This window comes from Struthio camelus, chromosome 3 (assembly GCF_040807025.1).
Source record: "Struthio camelus isolate bStrCam1 chromosome 3, bStrCam1.hap1, whole genome shotgun sequence".
NCBI classification, from domain to species: Eukaryota; Metazoa; Chordata; class Aves; order Struthioniformes; family Struthionidae; genus Struthio; species Struthio camelus.
In genome coordinates this window covers 139149628-139169918 of record NC_090944.1, presented here as the reverse complement: position 1 = coordinate 139169918, position 20291 = coordinate 139149628, and the positions used below count along the sequence as shown (strand labels likewise).

General features: G+C 39.3%; 1 protein-coding gene across 3 annotated transcripts in view; it reads right to left on the bottom strand.

Moving 5' to 3' along the window:
* Window positions 1–20079, bottom strand: part of ZC3H6 (zinc finger CCCH-type containing 6) — a 40395-nt gene extending 20316 nt beyond the window's left edge. For 2 of the 3 annotated variants that reach the window (XM_009686838.2, XM_009686839.2), the window contains exons 1-2: window positions 19325–20079; window positions 491–671 (exon numbers count right to left, since the gene is read on the bottom strand). In XM_009686838.2, coding sequence (XP_009685133.1) covers window positions 491–671; window positions 19325–19416 — 273 coding nt within the window. In that variant the 5' untranslated portion in view covers window positions 19417–20079. Of the gene's footprint in view, window positions 1–490; window positions 672–6613; window positions 8396–19324 lie in introns of those variants that run through there. The other variant, XM_068940459.1, reaches the window with a different exon arrangement.
* Window positions 20080–20291: the final 212 nt, after the last annotated feature.

The following is a 20291-nucleotide window of genomic DNA, read 5'->3' as shown; positions in this document are numbered from 1 at the left end:
CTCGAAAAGGTCAGTATTTTGTAGACTGTTTTTTAAAAAAACACTGAAGAAAATGGGCATCCAATAAAGATGCATATCACAAATAACATAATTATACCCACAATGTGACCTTTTTTCTTTTAAATACAAACAGATGGAAACAAAGTTATGAAAATGCATCTAAAAGCTAACAAGCTTCTAAACTATCATTTATAATATGCTACGGCTGGATGACTTAATGATTTACTATCTCTTACCCTACACAAGTTGTCACTGAAAGGAGCGAATATGCACTTTTGTGTATCAAAAGTCTATTTAGCCAAGTACTTTAGTATTGAAATGCCTTGATAAGATACGACTCTCAAAAATAGTACTCAGTGTCCAAAGACTGCCTAAGTGGTGCTAAAACCATTTCTTAGGCTTCTTGTCTCATTTCCTGGATAAGAAAATATAAACCTGGAAACCTGAATTCCAAAAAGCACCTCCAATATTTTGGTTTGCATTTCCTAACCTTATGCTTATCCCGTCTTCTCCTTTTTGACTTTTTCTTTTCCTTTTCTTTTTTGCGTTTCTTCCGTGATTTTCTATGTCCTTTTTCATTTTTCTGTTTATCTTCACCTTTTGTACCATGTTCTTTAACATCTTCAAATCCTGCATCATCTATTTCACCATCTTCTAGCTCTCCATCTTCTCTGTAGGAGGAAAAATAAAAAAGTACATAATATTTATCCATCTCATCTGTCCAACAGCATAGTAAAAACAGAAACATCCAATATTTCTTTCCTCAAGTTACATTTTTATACATTTGTGTATACATTTTAACACATATAACACCCCCAAACTACCTGAATTTCAGGATTTTCCTTTAAAGAAAAACTGCATACAAGTCATTAAACGGCCCTGAATTGTACTGCATTATCAAAAATAGCTTTAGAATTATGCTTTGTTTCTGTTTTTTTACTTCTGGGGAATAAAGGCCATGTGTTCTTACAGTTTTCTCTAATCTAATTACAAACACAGCTTCAAATATATAGCACAGAGATGCCCTTAAATGTGTTTCACACAGAAGAACTGGTTTAACCATTTCTAGAAATATTTTCATTTAATGCTTTCACTTACTCAAGAAACCCATAATTTTGTTTTGTCTACAAAACCCGGAGTCACACTTTTAACGGAGTCAAGGAATAACCAATGCTGTTATGTTGTTTCATTTGCAGAAGAGATGCGGTCAAAACTAAAGACAAGTAAAGCTGTCTGCAAACTGTACGTTTACGAGTAGAATAATGAAAATAAGCAGTTGGGAACTGGGGGGAAAACACTGCATAGTATAGTGAACACGTTTTCTTCTACGCGCCAGGTCCTGGAAGTAAAGATGGATCTGCAGCAGTAATAACTGCAAAACTCTTGTTAACGTGAGCAAGAAAAAGAGACTGCTTCAGAAATAAGCCTTGCAGCATTCTCCTGTTTAAAATCACCAGCTCTGAAAAGAGGCTAGATTTAACAGTCCTAGGTAAAGCAGGATGAACAGCAACTAATATCATCCCTTTTACTGTTTTATCTGTAACACAGTACCTTTTGGCTGCATTAACTTTATCCTTGTTCGGCTTAGGTTAAACAGTGACCCTTACAGTGATCTAAATAAACTTGGGCTCTATTGGCAACCTCTGCTACTGCTTGGTATTTCCAGTTAGTACATTTTAATGCACCCTTGCTTTGCCATGACAATACACACAACTGATACGTTAATTAGGTATAACCAACATGTAATATGCACTTTGTTATTATGCTTGCTGGAAATCTGAAATTGAACTGGAAGAGAAAAAGCTACATAAAATCTAGGGGATAATGAATAATATCATGAGTGATTCCAAAAAGCAGAATTAAGTTGTAGGTTAAGTTCATTCTTTAAAAACGAAAAAATTACTAGCAGTAGTTGACAGAAAAGGACTATTAACATTTGTACTTTATTTGCAGGACTCTAAAAACTCACAGAGGACAGACATTTGACAATGCTGTTCTTTCTGAAGGTGCCCAGTTTTTTCCTTTTTAAAACTCACAACCCTGAATTCTGTGGGGGACTGCTTCATACATCACAAAGTGGAAATAGTTCCTCAATAACTACTGCAAATGGAGCAATGTGCATATGAACGTAACTTCTGAATATGAACGTTAACTGGCTGAAAAGGCTTTAAAAGTTGGAGTGACTTGAAAGGACAATTCAGAATACAATATTAACACAAAGGTAACACTTCTAAGAGCTTGTAGAGTAAATAGCAGAAAAGTTTGTGCTCATCTCCCTCAGCACAGAAAAAAGTTTCCATGATTATATAAGCCTCTAAATAACATTCTGTCTACTGACCAAAACAATAATAACCCTAAAAACATTCTGCCATGAAAGTAACGTTTCCAACAAAACACCAAGTATCTTACTTCTAATCCCTATTTCAGACATTCTACTATTTGGTATTTGCTGGGTTTTGGTTGTTGAAGAATGCACTACTTTCAAACTTATACAGAGCCAATTGTATAACTATTTTTACACTACTTTCCACTACTTCAGGAATTCAGCCTTTGTGAGCATCACAGAACCTTACAGAAACTCAGTCCTACGCTTTTACATGGAGAGTGCCTGAAAATGCCGTTAGTCCTACGGAGTCTGAAACCACCACTGTGTAAAAGTACCAGATTCACCAGATATTTAACAGAAAAATTGCCAGACGGGGGCAGCAAGGAGGTAAGCCTATCGATAACTAAAAAACGATATGAAAGATCAAACTATGAAATAAAAGGTTTCTTTTTGAATCACTGAAAACTGATAAAAGTCAGAATCCTCATTTACTAGTAAATGAGCATCAGAAATCTTGAAAAGGGCGCTATCAGCAGCACCATCCACAAGACAACACCAACAGCGAAAACAACACTTAAAACAGTGAAAATAATAGATGAAAGTAAATCAGTTTTTTAAACCTGTATTTTTCATTGTGGAGGACTACTTGGTGGTCCTAAAACTATTCTCAAGTTGCACATACTATTCTTTCCTGCTGTTGGGTCCCTCCTTCTCCCCACCACCAACACATACAGCATAGTCACTGCCTTATGTTCTGATTCGACAGTACTGTTCCTCATTCTTCAAACGAAATGGCCGTAAAAAGTTAGTTTGACTTTTATACAAACAGTACAGGATATTTACCATCAACTAAATTACTTACAAAATGCTGAGCTACTCAGGAAACCCTCAAATTAATGGAAATTGTTTGGGAAACAATTTGTTATTCATAACGCAAACACCTGTTGGTCTGGACACTACTCGATAAAAATGGCACAAAGTAAAACACAGCTTTAATGAGGAAGAAGAAAACATAAGGCAGAAGAATCTTCCCTTTAATGGGAAAAATACTCAAATTATAGTATTTCTTGCATAGGGTCAGTCTGGAAGACTCAGTGTCTTCATCAGCAAGCATCCGGATTGTACACAACAGCAGGACTGTGACTCTCAGCAACGTCTGTGAATAAAGTTTTAGTTTAGTTTTTGCACAGCTGACAACTCCATTGAGTTCCTTGCAGAATATACTCCGATGCCCCTGAGAATGGCGAAGGGGTGGGAGACAGGGAAATCAAGTGAACTCAAAGATTCACATTGAACTATTTTTGGCATCCTTCTAGATATTTCAAACAATCAAGAAACGGGGTATTAGAGGCTTTCAAAATCTTTCATTATTTCTTTACTGCTTTGAGTACTGACTAACTTGCTGCCATATAGTAGGTATGAATTACTAGATTTAAAAAAAAAAAAAAAATCATGAAGTACGCTTCCACACGGGGGTCTGTCTTGTATAACAGCCATGAAAAAACACAAGAATTCTTAAGTTAACAACTTTGCAAACAGAGGATGGAAGATTTCGTACTGAGGTTTAATGTTTAGTAAGGACCAGTTTATCTGTAACCAACAGTGAAAGATAATTAAGTTCAGACAGATGCACAGTTCTCTAACCTTTTAGAAATTTTTTTCAGGAAAAAAAAAAAACACTGATATTTTAATGCAAAATTAATTCAAAGCAAAAGAGCCAAAGCTGTTGATAGTTAGACTCAGAGAGGGGAGAAGTGACAAATTAGTAGAAGATATTAGATACAAGAGACTAGCAAGCTTATGAAAGCTGTACCTTAGCAAGCCCCATGGCATTCACACAATTAAAGGTGATCAGCCTTCTCAAAATAAAGAGAACTTAAAGAAGTCAATATCTGAATAAACTTGTCACCAAAAAGAGATGACATTCACTTTATGTGCCTATGATTGCTGTCATTAACACAGGTACAGGTCTCGTTGCTCTTGCTCGCAAGCACATCTCAATGAAGACGAAAAAATGATTTGGCATACAAACCAAAAGACAACTAAACTGAACCCCTATTTCACCTGCAGTCTGCCTGGGGTAACTGGCTAACAGGATTTACGAAATCTGCCTGCTCATTTCTCTGGCATAGCTCTGCAGTTGCTGTACGGAAGGATACTGAGAGATTCATAGATCACAACTTAAACAAGACATTTTTGTTCAGCAGTTGTTCCTGGTGTGAAATAATACAGCAGTAGGAATGAAATGAAGAAGGGATCCAAAGATATTCTCGGTAGCATTGGAATAATATCAGTTTAAGATAACTTTACACCTGCTAGTAAAAAAAACAGTGGTACTTTGTATATATAAAACATATAGGCACATCACTGAAAAAGAAATATTTAAGTCGGGACTGTCTGAATCCAGAACATGAATATTCCTTAAGTTGATCCTGAATGCAACAGAAATTCTTCCAAGGGTGACCCACAGTGCTTTTGCTTTTAAAAAAAATTGTGAATTGTTGTTGGCCCAGCTTTCAGCTGCAGCTATTTCACATAACGTGATGTAAATGCTATTATATTTTCATTTGACCTTCTTCAATCTGGGTAACACTAGAACAGAAATAATAAGACTCCATTAGAAGAGATATAGCAATAACAAAAAATTTCTCCTTGACTTGAAATTAAATCAATGATGATAGAACCAGATGGGAAAACAAATAGGAGAAATATGCTGAAATAATAGCATGAAATCCTGTCTTGACTCAAGCATAGAACATTTTCCTTTTTGAATCCTCCTTCAATTAGAGATATTGGTTGAACTGGCAGATGATCCGCTTTCACGAAAAAATTCCAGGTAAAGAGCTGCAAATGACTTCACAGCACATTACAGAAATATTTCTTAGCTCTTTGGTAGCTGTGGTAATTACACCAAATATGCGCTGTGCAGGGTGTTTAAAACCTATCCTACTTTCTTTAACACATTGATGCAGCTTCCGTATATCAATTTCCTTACAGCGCAATTTACATTTCCGGTTGCTGGAGCAAAAGTAGCAGTTTAGGCTTTCCTCCATCCTAACGTCAGAAAGCTAACTATTTTTAAGCTAAGGAAAAGACATTTCAGATGAGCTTCTTAAGCTCATCAACATCCAATTGTTCTGTTGCACTGATTAAAAAGCTTCACAGGGAAAGCAGGTGGCCTGGACTGGAACGATTTTAGGGTAGCTTTTTTCTGAAAATCAGTTGCAATGAAGGAGACAAAAATTATGTTTCCATTATGATCATTTTACTTGTACCCAAAACATCACCAAGAGTAATTTGTTCTCTCAAGAAAAATTATTTTTGTAGCAACATTACGGAATGTTTAAATTTGTAACAACTTCTGTGAAACAAAAACACAACCAAAATTTTGAAAAGCTTAACAATGTGAGCATTTTTGTCAGACATTCTGAACACCTGATCCTTCTGGTCAGCATTCAAACCTTTTGAAACATGAGAATCAAGACCAAAGAGAAGACACTAGGCTTGAGAGGACAGAGCGGGCGTACTGCTGAAGCTCAACTATATCATTGGAATTCTAGTTCTCATTTATATGTCTTTTGTAAGACTGAAGATTAAAAGTAGAGTATTAAGACACTCACTATGATACAGTATCTAAAGGATTTCCCTCTTCTAAGCAAAAATCTGAAATCTTCAGAGGCCTGTCCTTCAGAAATGGAACCGGCATCTGGTTTTTCGGTCAGGTTTGGACCTTAACCACTTTCCAATTCCTGATGTAACGTCACAGAAACTTGAAGCGTTTAACAGACTGCAAGAGAAAGATGGCAACAGTCCTCCAGGAAAAGAGCCAGAAAGAAACCTGACTGAAATTCTCAAGGTGTATCACTACAACAAGACTTAAAAGGTTTACAGAACTAGGAAAAACTCTCTAATTTTCACAGCTACTTACCAATGAATTAGTCTAGAATAACCTTGGCAGAGGAAGGAATGGCATCTTTGGCCAATATGAATAAGGAAATTGTGGGAGATTGGAAGACACGAGAAGAAACAGGGGTCACTGAATTTCTACCTGTGCTGCACTGCAGACTACGACAAAGAAGCTATCAGAATCTGTGTCACGTCTGGGCACTTATCCTTCAAAGGAAGACAAAATCTTCCATCTGCAGTGGCTCACTGACACCAGGATCAACCATGCCACTTCCTGCTTTCCACTTTGTGGAGAATTGCTGGCTGAGTAAAAGAAGGAGAGGCTCAGTTTGCTCTGGTGCGCATGGAGAGAAAGCTGGAAAGACAGAAACTCAGGCTTACCTTTTCCTGTGAATTCCAGCTATTTGGTCTGTCTGTTGGCACAGGCAGGCTGGCGGTATGGGTTAGACCGCTCTGCTGCATTGTTCAGGAAAGCCAGTTTAAGGCGTGCTAAAAAAGGCAGGCTGGGATAGGTCCCTGTGACACATTCTGAGCAATGGGAACCAGAAGGAATGAAGATTCAGCATACAGGATCTTCAGGCTGCTCTAAAAGGAAGATCAACAGGTTCCGATTACTGAAAACATATGATTTGGAGGGCCAGCAATCTCCGAGAAATAAAATTCTCAATCAATAGGTGTTGTTGAGAGCAAAGAATCTAGGACTGCTCTCAGATGGGGATGGAAAAAAAGCAAGGTCGGAACGGAGCGCTTCATTCGTCCAGCAGCTGCACTCAGCATGGGATGATAATACTGTATTGTCTTAGACCGTGGAGAAATAGGAAGGTCTAATCCAGGTGTAGTGTCCAGACCAGCAGATGTATGTGCATGAAAAAAGCCTTATGCTGGCAATATAAAGGTAATGCGTAGGATAAACAAAATTAAAGAACATCTTCCCCTCAGACAACAGACTGAGGAAGTGAGTGACTAAGGGTATGATACTTTGCTAAGATTTATCAAATGAAAATACTATTCAGGGATATTTTCCCCTGACCACAAGCCCTACTGGAGAATGCCTGTTAAACTAAGATGTCACTATATAGGGATTAGTACCGTTAGTGTTTCAGAACAATAAGCAAAAAATATAACAGTACTGATCTTAATATTAAATGCAAGTCTATCCTATACTGAATTAACTTACTCTGTAGTAAAAGGTTTTGAGCTTGTCATTAACAAGAGGCAAATTATAATTCTTGTGAACTCATATGTTGCCTTTCCTCTTTTTATCTCATATTTTTACTGATACGGACTGAAAATTATTTAAAAAGGGAATAAGGCTACTGAATTTGAGCTTTCAAGGGCTTGAACGTGACAGGGCATAGTTTTATGTTCACCTAAGTTTCTGAACTATAGCAAAAACCAGCAGTTTAAGATAATTATTAACTCCTGAGGATACTACCCCATACAGATTATTTTACAGAAGCGTGAAAAGTTCAAGATCCTAACCAATGCTAATGCTAGGTAATAAATACAACAAAGGATATTCTAACAGAATGTATCAACCTCTTGTAATAAGCAGTTAAGTTTGAGAACATTACTCTCTCAGCTGAAGTTTTATGAACTTAATTTCTGTCCAGAGTTTTGTCAGGTTTTGTTAATATTTTCAGGCATTTGTAAATGAGGGGAGCCAGAATACATTTTTTTCCTCTGGGGCAAAATATATGACTCTCCCTTGCCTCTTGAAGCATATTACAGCAATAGAAATTTAAAACATTAAAATGAACAGGCTCAGAATCTTTTATGCTTAATGAGGCTTCTATCCAACCCCCTGCTCAAGGCAGGGCCAACTTCAAAATTCAATCCAGTTTCAAAGCTCAATCAGGTTGCACAGGGCAAAGCCTAGTCAAACTCTGATCATCTCCAAGGATGGAAGAGCTCAACAGGAAGCTAAAGACCTGAGCCTCCACAGTAAGAAACTAGTTGTTAAGACAGAAGCAACCCAGGTTTTTGTTTCGGTTTGGTTTGGTTTTTTTCCCCCAAAACAGGAGGAAGTGGATTTGCCTGGGAAAAGAAAGGGGGAAAATGAATGACTGCTGTATTTAGTCATCTCAGATCTCCTGGAACTTCTTAGAACTACTCTTTAACAACAACAACGTGAAAAGAAAGATATGTTTGTGCATCACTAGCAAGCCAAAAATGAAAAAAAAAAAAAAAACCCCAAACTCACAACATTCAAATTAATAAAAAGGCCTTGGAGAAAAACTATGGGAATCTAACCAATTTCAAGTGACTGCCTCCTCAACCTTAATTCTCAGCTATGGGTGGGATCCTATATAATATATACAGCACTTGCAACACTACACCTCTTTTCTATCATCGCCTTGCAGCTCACTGTTACCATAAAAGACAAGATATGTACATCTAAAACCCACAAAGATGCTTTGCCGCTTTATGTGACAAAGAAGGGTCTGAAAAGACAATGGTCAAAAATGTATCATTTCTAGCAAGTAATCGAATTCTTCAAAGAAAGTTTGAAGGGAGTGATAAGGCAGAAACTACCTTCAATTTTATGGGCTTTTTTTCCATTTAAAATCCAAACTGGAGCTGTCAACTAGAAAGTGAGTATAGAACTTACCCTGTTTAAAAGCTCACTTCCTAAATATACTCCACAGCCTTGGCTATAACATGTAACTTTGAAAAGGGCTTTCGGTGACCTGAACTAAGACCATCTCCTTTTCCACTATGAGTAATAAAAAGTCAACAAACAGATGTGGTCTGGAAAAAACATAGCTAGCAGATGATTTTCTAGGAAACGGGTCCGAGTCTTATGTTGTTTTCCCTTTGGCAAATATCTACAGTGACAACACTGATTTAATAAGAGATTATCTGAACTTCTGTTTTGCGAAGTATAGCGCTTGCTTACAGAATGTCCTGGCCTTGCTTAACATCTTAGCATCCTTCTATTATGGCTCTAAACATCTGACACATAAAAACAAAATCTTCTTGATCTAGAACAGTAATGAGCAATCATTTTGCCCTCTTTCTTTCTACAGATTTATTTTACATTCACCCACCTTGCCCCACAAAACAACATAGCACAAAGCATTTTTTACCGAAATAATGCCCAAACACCGGGAGAGAGCAGTTTATGATGTGCTGCTTACGCAATGCGAACCTCAGGAGATAGCCTCTGTGTTGAAGGAACAAACAACGGCAAATTTTTAACTTCTGCCCATGTGCTTTTTTTCTTAGATTCATCACTTGGATTTGTGAAGGTTGAACTAAGTCTAATACCTCTTCTGCCTCTTTATTTGACAAACTTCCCTTTCGATTGCCAAGGGAAAAAATGTCAGGGTGAAGGGGAATTCAGAAGCTGTGGGGAAAGAGCAATGATTATCACCATAAGAACGTCAAGCTTAAGCAGATTCCCCACATATCGCACTAAACCAAATGGCCAAGTTTGTACAAAGTTTTGACAATGCAGATGTGCATTACAAACAGATAACTTCCCAGGTTGTTCGATAACGCCCCTACATACTTTCTGAAACTGAAAAAGCCAAACCCTTCTGCTCTTTATCAGTTTCCACTAAGCAACACGAGGAATAAGGTATTCAACTTTAAGGGCATGGAAACACTACAGCTTTTCCCTAGTAAAATTGTATCATCCTAAAAGGTAACATAAATTATCCTTATTTTGACAAGGGATCTCTTCCTCAGGGGGCAAAAAAAAAAAAAAAAAAAAAATCACCAACAAACTTCAGAAGGAACAAATTTGAAACTTTAGAGCAATACTAGTTTAAATAGACATATTAAAGACATGCTCTCTTATATGACCACAAAAATCTTCCAATCGGTTAAGACAGAAAAATCTGACACGGAATGAAGAAGGTCAAAATTAACTACAAACTAAGGTTCTAGATTCTTACTTTCTTGACAACACACAGTAAGATCAACAGATACGATGAAACAGAAGCTAATCCCTGGCCTATTATGCTCCAGACCTGCAATATGAACTTCTGGCATATAAAACAGCGAAAAGAGGCTACTTACCTGTAACCAGAGATCTCGGCGAGCAGTACTAAACCCTTTCTATTGCGATGGCTGTTCAACTGTTTTTACCACCTCTGTCAACCCTCTCTCAGCTCTATATATACCTGGGCAATGCTATAAAGAAGAATTTTGCAACACTAAGATGCAATGGAAAAAGAAAGTATGGCCGGGACACGTCGACGTGCAGAGGCTATCCGGAAGAATTCTGGTTACAGGTGAGTAACCTTCATTTCTCCTTTCAAGGCCAGCGCGTGTTCCCCATTCTGGGGTCCCTAGTAAGCATAACTAATCCCCCCTGTATTATCTGTTGATGACACCCTAGCTAAATATACATCACAGTACTACTTTACAACATCTGGCATCTAATCTAGGACAACATTTTGATATAGCGTGAATTGGCCTTCATGTGGCAGCCCTACAGCAGGCCACACAAACAGCTTTCACTCCAGCCTAGTGCATTCTAAGTCCTTTTGCAAGAGAAACAAAAGTGCCTTCACTAAATACCCAGTTTAAGTTACTTGAAAGGAACTTGGATACTGCAGCCTGACCAATTGGCATTTCTTCATAAAGGATAAAGAGGCCAGAAGAACTTTAATGCTTACAACAAGCTGTCAAATACTACTATTATTTCCTCATAACCCATGGGAGGGAAGGCAATCTTGATTTTAAGAGATGCAAAATTAAGCAACGTCATCCAGATTCCCTAAACTAAACAAAATCTAACTAAATAAAAGGCTGTAGCGCTGACAAGAATCCTTTTCTATGAGTCGCTGTACAAGGACTAGGTGCAAAAAAAAAATTTCTCATTCATCTCCAAATGCAGGAGAAGGAACTAAAATTTCTGATGGTCACGCCCTCTTTCTCAGTCTCCAACTTCGACTCAGAGCTTTGACAAAAGGGGCAAGATATATGAAAACACAACCATAAGGCATTTCTATTGTCCAAAGTATACTCCTAGTGCATCTCCAAAAATGGATTAGAAAGGAACGGAAGCTGAATTATTTTCCAATGAGAATTAGTCTACTAAAGTCACTGAAATATCAGTTATACAAATATTTGGGTACAGAAAATATGGACCCAAACATGAAGTAACTCATTAATACTCTAGTGTCCACATTTTAATTCATAGCATTCGAACTCAGCTTAAAAATAGCATTCTTAGTGTTCAAAGATGGTTTATAACTAAAGCTCCTAAAGTCCAAGATACAAAAACTATGTGCGTTTTCTCAGTACACTGAAGATTGCAGGTTTGAAATATTGTGAGAGAAACGAAAAAAGTTTCTCTGTGGGACTATTTTCCCCACCTTCCTACAGAAGTATTTAGCATCCTTGCAAATATATCACAGGCTACTGTCGTCACTTGAGAAGATACTTTCATATGTTTTAAAACTGACATGAAGGAAATCATAACACTAAAATGTGAACCTCTATTATCAAATGTTTTCTGTTAGTCCATTTTAGTAGGTTTGACTCACAGCGGAGGAAACGTCTCATTTAAAGATAATCATATTTTGTTTTATAACAGGATGCCCTTGACTTTATTTGTTAGAGTAAACCTTAGGAGAGTATATAAGAGTTTCCAAAAACATTACCAAGATAGATGTATATGTTCTACACAAAAAATAAAATGCCGCAAATCCCTCCCTTTTACTACTTGCACACAGAAACTTGCTGTAGAGAAAGGACATGATAACAAAGACTGTAAGTTTCACAACAACAATTTTGCTCAGTCCTTTTGAAGTACACGACCAGAACTCTTAACACATTAAGTAATGAAGTTTTTCTTAAGAAGCTACTAACTTCGGGTGAAAACAGAATTTACTGTCCAAAAAAGGTCTTCCAAAGGCAAGTGTATTGCGGAAAGTTCCCCTCTCCCACTGATTAGTTCTAAATGAGATAAGAAATCATGAAACTTCAGGGATGCCTAAAAAATTAATCTTCTCATACACACAACAAAATATGTTACAGTCCTTGATTTACAGGTATGTTACCAGCAACATTTCTTAATCTAACTGAAATCTAAACTGAATTGGCATTTCAAATGAACGTTCAGGCATTGCAAACTGTTCTTTATAAAAACTAAAAATTTGTTGTGAACTTTTATTACACCACTGTGACAAACATGGATATTAAAGCAAGCTCTGCTGCAAGTTCATTTCATTTTCCTTGCCTGAGCTGACAGAACAGCAGAATAGCCTTAAAAAAAGAGAAGGAAATTTCCCCAGCTTTTGGTCATCAACAGAACATGAAATTAATCTATATAAATCAATTCTATAGCAAGACAGTCATGTTCCAATTGGTATTAAGAGGTCCATTATCGCAAGGAAGTTAACATCATTGTACACCTGTTCTGCTGACCTCTGAATATCTGCAATAAGGACATAAAACAGAGTAGGGAGAGTACAGGCTGATGGAGTGTTTTTGACACTGGTCAATATTCCTTCAGCGAAAAGGCCTTATTCCCTCCTGGATATTTCTCCTCCTTAATTTCCTTTGGGAATGGTTTTTTTAGTATTCCAAACCTAATTTCTCCCTCAGTCTCTTTATACTAGCTCTTCTCATACTACTCCTTCATACAATCCTCCTGCACATATTTTCCACACCCCACACATCTAGAAAAACATGATGCTACGTAGTACTCACGATCCAGTGAACTCATACTTCTAGCACTTCTCATAATTACATTCTGTCCTGTTCACTACCATGCAATGAACCTACAACATTCTCACTGGTAAGATTTTATTTTTTATAAAACCACGAAGATAATAGTAACTCAGCTGCAATTTGATGACATAAAAATTCCATGTCTAAAATAGGATCTTAGAGCTCTAAAGTTTCCCCAGAATATAAAATTAGCTCTCCACTTTTTAAGCTGAATTTGAGGTCAAAGCAGAACTCAAGGGTAAAATTCAAATCCACCTCAACCAACTTCAACCGATTCTTGAAATGGGTATCTTAATAATGACTTGCTTCTAAAGTTATGAAAACTTTGCAGAAATAAACATTTCAATCCACAGGGATTGTCTGTCAAGACAGTGAGGTATTACTATATTGTTGTAACTTCACATACAGACACGCTTTCAGGATGGGCTAAGAGCTCTTTAAAGCTCACCATAAGCCAGTTTTGGAATGGCAAATACCATTACAGCGTTTCAATTAGAGTACTACACCAATATCTGCAAATCTTCCAGTGGGGGTAAGTCCTAAGAATGTTTGCATCCATGAGTAACAAGTAGTGTACGAAACAGAAATATTAACTCCCCTCTCTTATGTGAAATCTAATGCTTGATACTAAAGAGGGGATCTGCAATTGCTAACACGAAAAAGTATTAGACTTTTTAGCACCACTGAACAAGATGATGTAGTACTGGCAAAGCACTCATGCGCTACAGAACAGACAAAGGCACCTTGGTCAAACTTCCTGAAGTGTTTCTGTACCAACCTCTCACATGGAGTATGCTCTCACACTGATATTGCCTATAATTGCCTATACTATAGTGAATTGCTTGCTCCAGTAAAAAATATCCTTTGGCCAAGAAAAAGAAAATCTCTACTAGTAATCAGTAATTCTATAAGTTTTAATTGCTCACTCGCATCCTCCAACCTACATCCAGAAAGCATCTACCTAAATATTTCTGCCAGAAAGATGGCAAGTATCATCACATATACTCTTCTATAGAAAAGGAAGAATCACAGAGCTCTCACAAGATCGCTTCTGGCACATCCTGAAACAAAATAAAGTCCCATAGGGCAAAAGCAACTGTCACAGATTGAGCTGTTTTAGCCTTGGTGAATTATCCATGGCCATGGACTCAGCTTAGCTGCCTCTATGGCAAGGCTACTCCTGCAGGTTAATCGCCGCAAACCAGTGACAAACACACGTCGAAGAGTTTGTCCTAGCAACCTGCTACATTACAGAACTTCTGAAGTAATAAGGAAAAGAATTACAAAAAGTAGATGTTCCTGCAGTTAAGACAACCAACTGGCACGTAGAGAATTGGCATTGACTTCTTGCACAATGTTATGCAGGTTACTTAAGGCAGAATTTTCAGCTGGCCATTACTTTTGAGCACCCTATCAATTTAAAGTTCTTCTAATCTACAGCCAGGCAAGGAAATCATATCATGAAAAGTTACAGTCCAGACTGCTTGGGTTTTAATCTGTTTTTATCCCTAGGCTGGCTCCAGCTGGATTCTGCGTCTCAGTATTATGGAGGAAGAAAGTGAAAAAGACAGCAGTAAGATATGCCAAAAACGGTTTCTTGTGGTGGTACAGGAGACCAATGAGCTGTTAAAACCAGAGAAAGTTAGAAAGCCCACTTTCTCACTCTAGCACCCAACTCTCTCCAGTTGCTGTGTTTTATTGCTGTAGAAGTAGTTACGGAAATTGACACAGATCACCAGCTCCTCCTCATGAAGATGGGGAGTAATTGCTGTGTAGGTCAGCTGCATTTTTGCAACTCCTACAGTGTTCACTGTATGGTAAGTAAGCCTTGTTTTCCCATAGGATGTATGTGGGAGTGGTTCCCTCCGCATTTTGTATTATCTTAGCGTCAAGGCATTTTTTGAACTTGTGTTCAAAAACAATAAATTGCTACAAGACTGCATTCCGTGACCACAAACAACTTCAGCTTAACATGACTGTGTTATTTCGTGATTAACTACTAGTAAAAGTTTTCTAAAATAGCCCTAAGTAGTCATTTTCAAATCAAACTGTGGGCAGATGTAGGCAGAGGGCATTAAACCATAAGGTAGAGCATTCAGACTGCTAAGTTTAACTGAAGATGGATGGAAGCTTATGGCAAGGACGACTGGGAGAGCAGTCAGGCGGGACAGCAGCAAATACAGATAGTAAGAGATTTTTAGCTGTTTGCGCTTCCCTGATCTACAACGCTCTGGTGCTTCAGAGGAGCCATGGAGCTGAGGAGCCATGAGGATCGAGATAAGATATGGACGCAGAAGCTTGCAAAATAATGTTGACTAAGCAACAATGGAGAAAAAGTATAAATAACATATACAATACAGGTGCAAATTCACTGCTATCCACCTTATTTACAGCCAGCCACTAACATTTTTCCCTTTACTTCCCACTGACTCTGTAATTTAACCAAGCAGAGCTCAACTATGGTAAACCAGATAAACCTGTTGTATCGGCAGAGTTTAAAATCACGTTTGCCAAGGACCTGAGTGGAGAACTGGCACACTGAAAGGGAGCAGGTAATTCCTAAGGTAGGTGGAGGAGGAGTCTTGGGAAAGAAAATAGATAGGAAGTGGTGACTGGGGCAAGTCTCTAGCCACCTGGCTCATCTGGCTCCACGCGGGGCACAGCTAGTGAAGGAGAGGCTCTGGAAGAGCAGTACCATGATTAGAAGCAGGCAGACTTAGGTAATCGACCACTTCAGCTAAGCTTTTTGAAACTCTGTCAGTTTGTCTTGAATAAGAAAGTGACTACCACAATTCAATCAAAAAAATTTAAAAGTATCTTACATCCAATATATAATGAAAAATTGTACAATGATTAGTATGGCTCTGGGGAAAAAAGGAATCAGAAATGCAACCAACAAGCCCAATTTTGAAGTGACATTTACAAATACTCTCTGAAAAAATCAGTGCAATTTTCTACAGAAACTTTGCACAGGACATTCAGGTGTCCATTGAGAACTATGTCTAATGTAGTCTACTTTACCGTACCATAACATATAAGAAGAACCCTGATACTTAAGACTTCCAATGCAACTCATAAGACCATACTATCGACAGAAGCACTACTTGCACCTTCATAATCTGCGACAGTTAACATCTGAACGTTCAGAGCTTTCATTAGGTCACTGCTATTTTTACAGCAGTTAATGATGTAAGAAGTTTCCAAGTCTGGATATTATATGACAGATATAGAGAGACAGCCAACAGAAAGCACCAGTACCAATGTGAAGCTTAAAAAAAAAAAAAAAAAAAAAAAAAAGGAGCTGCAACTCACAGAAGAGTTCTCAAGTACCTGGCACTTCAAATGCAGAACCAACTGGAGCACACAAGTCCTCCTCATGCCTTTCATAGTTCAGTATTAGTCAGAAAATCAGAGTCTGCATGATGGCTGAATTCTTTCAGTTTGCAATAAGCATTTAGTTCTTATTTTAGGCATGCAGGGATATAAACCAGTACATTCATCTATAACATGATGCAACAAGACAATGTTTATAAAAGAGAGTTTAAGAGAAATATTAGGTTTCCAACCCTACAAAAGATAACAGCAACCACAAACTATTGCAACTAATCAGACCTTGCTGATCTCAGGAACAGTGGAATAATCTCTGCTCATACACCAGTTTATATATAAAGGTTCCTTCCTTAATATTGCACTCCTCTCTTTAACATACTCTTACCCTGCTGATGGCAAATAGGAGACTTGTGTGTGTAGTCCAATAGGGTTTTATTTTTGTCTACAGTATTTATTTGATGTACTTGGGTCTGCTTGCACCCTGCCTCTGACTTCTTTTCCTTTAAAAATGAGCTAAATAAAAAGCGATCCTTAATAAAACCCAGCCTTAGGTCAGAACTTTAAAAAGACATGTTATCTGTGTATACAGAAAGTTGCAAATACTTCTTCAAAGAGAACGTCCCCACAGTGAGTTAACTCAAAATATTTAAAGAATGAAAAAAACTTCCTCCTGTAATCAGATGCCCCATCTATAAACCAAGCAAACAAAGACTTTGTATTAAAGCACTGCTTCCATCTTAAATATCCTAACTTTTTGTATATTCTACTGCTCAAAACACTACACTAACCAACCAACTTCTTTTTAATTCTACAGATCGGTTCAAAAACAGAACTGCTAAATGTTAACAGAAATGTTATTAATTTATACAGCACCAATTGATCTGATCTGTTGAGTGATTTCAGGGACTTGCACCTATTATGGGTTGTATTTATAGTAAACTAGTCTTACTGAGTTACCAACGCAGGAAAAAAATGAACGCAAGATACAACGTGTTCAAACTAAACATGTTAATTTTAAAATACCAACTTAATACTATAATAAAATTCCAATTAAACTTAGAATACGAGCATATCAGATATTCACATATTTCCTGAAGAACAGACCTAAATTATTTTATCGAGCCTTTTCAACCTAATACAAAGGAGACTTGACAAGAGCAAGTCAGTACTTAAAAACGTTAACTGTTGGAAGCTGTCCTGCCCCTCCCCCTTGTGAGTCAACCATGTTTTCTGTGGAACAGAGAGACCTGTGTGCTTTTTTTTTTTTAGGCCTTTCCAGTTATCAACTCACAAAGAAAACTCTGTAAATTTCAGAAAGTTAAAAAATTACATTTTGACAGGATTAAATTTGCATATCTAATACAGTATGAAGGCAGCACATATTTTGCCCCCTTTTGTTTTAATATCGCTCCAGATGTATTAGAAATACACTTTGCTATAAAATTCTCAGGTTAGAGGGGAACGAAAGTTTTATAAAACTCTTGTTTATAAAAATTATTATTTATAAAGTATATTTGTTTAGTTTTTTACTGTTCTGAAATTAAGATATTATAAAGCAATGCTTGTATACGTACAATTATTAAAAGTGCCTAACACTATTAACTAGTATTTATTTATTCTGTTTCATAATTTATCAGTGTAATAACAAGCATACTAGGGAGCACAGCTGATAAGAGGAACTTTACTTGTCCACATAATATGAGTAACTCTAAATTAGAAAACCTATGCTTCCAATAGAGCAAGTGGATAAGGTTTCTTGGGCCTGTCCTCAAAGAGAACACAAAAAACCCCAAAGTAATTTCAATGCTGAAACAATGTCTATAGTAAAAAGCCCCAGACTTATTAATGTGTGGACTCTAAAAATACTTCTGCCGCTACTGTTGCAAAGATATAACCAGTAGAAATGTTGTATCTTCAGCAACTCCAATCTATTCACACTTTGCTTGTTTCACAGGTTCTTTGTTGACATCTATGACAGAACTTACACTGCTTCACAATTAAAAGTAGGAAGGTGGAAGTAAGAATCAGGAGCTCTGGGATCTATCCGAACCTGTCACTAAATCACTGTATGATTTTTGAACAATTTATATCACAGAATTTATGATTCTTACTCCAAGGAGGGAACTGTGATATTCACTCAGAAGCTCTTAGGTGTTTTTCAGTCCTTTGAAACAAGCACTGAGCATGTTCGTGGAGATGTGTGGGGAGGACAGACTGAAACCCAGTTGTCGAAACACAGCATTTTAACTCTTGCACTTATGTTACAAATGCTCCGAGTATGTGTGCACTGAAAGACTGGTAGCAGTCACCCTGGAATAACATTTTTGGAACGAGTTAGAAAGGCCAGAGCTGCCTGAAGAAAGGATTTGAATTTCCAGCAGCTGCAGGAGAGAAAGGGAGGGAGGAACAGAGGTCCTTTCACCAGGAACAGGACTCTGGTTTTCTGCGCATGGGGATTGAGAGGTGGCAAAGATAACGTCAGTCAGACCTTAATCTGCATAAAAAAAAGATCCAGTTAAACGTGTAAGGTGTAATCTGGCAACAAAATGAGGTTAAATATGGATCTAGTGAGAGATTCCTTCTATAAACAAAAAAAAAAACCAAAAACAAAACCAAAAAAACCCTAAAAAAAATAACCCAAAGCAAAACACCCCTTCCTACCTGACTAGCAGCACCAGGGCAAGGGAGAAAAAGAACAATGGTGACATTCAACAGACACCCGCTGGAAAGTGCATTTTATGGAAAGAAATTGACCCCCCCAAACCCCGCCAGAATAAGTAAATGAAGATGTAAAATGCATGCATTCAAAAAAGGAAAAAAAAAAACCTACTAACAATGCACTTCTAGTTCAGTGATCCCCCCCCCCATATTTTGCATTCCCCCCCACCCCAGTCTTCATCCCGTTCCTCCAGCCTGAAAGTGACCTGCCCCCACAAAACGCTACCAACATCGTTAACCCCCTAGGCACATTAACACACATCATCATCATCATCATCATCATTATCAGCATCATCATCACCCCACTAGTATCACCATTATGAGAAGCGGAGAGAGAGAAGAATGTTACTCGACCTTTCGTCCCCTGCATGTTGCCTGTCAGAGTCGGGCATGTTTGGGTCAAGAACTGGGTTTGGGGGTTTGGAGAACAGGCTTTCAAAGGCCATTGTGCTGGCTGTGGTGTGGTGAGGAGGAGGGAGGTGGAGGAAGGCAGGACACTGCCGCTGCCCGTGGTGCGGAGGGAGGAGGAGGAGGTGGCGGCGGCGGCGGCGGCGCGCACAGCCGCGCTTGGGGGCGGCTCGGTGAGGAGGAGGGTCGGGTCCCTCAGTGAGGAGAGATGATGAAGGTTTCACTCACGGTTACTTAGTGAGACACTTAACGGGCACTCAGTGCAGGGCGAGGCTGCACAGGGTGAGCCCGGCCGCCCCGCGCGGGCAGCAGGAGGAGGAGGAGGAGGCAGCAGCGGCGGCGGCTCGGAGGAGCAGGCCCGGGGCACAGGAGGAGAACGAGAGGACACACACACGGGGGAAGGGAAGTGCTGGTGGCCGGAGATGGCTGCCCTATTTCTTCCTTACAAACATGGCGCCCGCTCGAGGCACTCTCACAAAATGGCGGCGGCGGCAGCAGGAGCAGCAGCGGCAGCAGCGGCGGCGGCAGCAGCGGCGGCAGACGGCACCGGCGCTGCCCCCCAACTCGCTCAGCGCCCGCGGCCCGCACGCGCCGCCGCCACCACCACGTCTTCCACGCCCGCCGGGGCCGCGATGGCGTCGCCTCGCACTCGCTGCCGCCGCCGCCGCCGCCCCGGGCGCAGCTCCTCCTCCTCCGCCGCCGCCCGCCCCGCCTCCCGCGCGCACCCGTTGGCTCGCGGCGCCGCGCGTCACGGCGCCGACGGCGGCCCCCATTGGCGGCGCCGCGCCGCCCGTCACGCCGCCGTGACGTGGCGCGAGGGGGGCTGGGCCAGCGGCCGCCTTCGCCCTCCGCCCTGCGGGGAGCGCGCGCGGGGAGGGGAGAGGGGCGGGGTCCCGCCGCGCGCGGGCGTCAC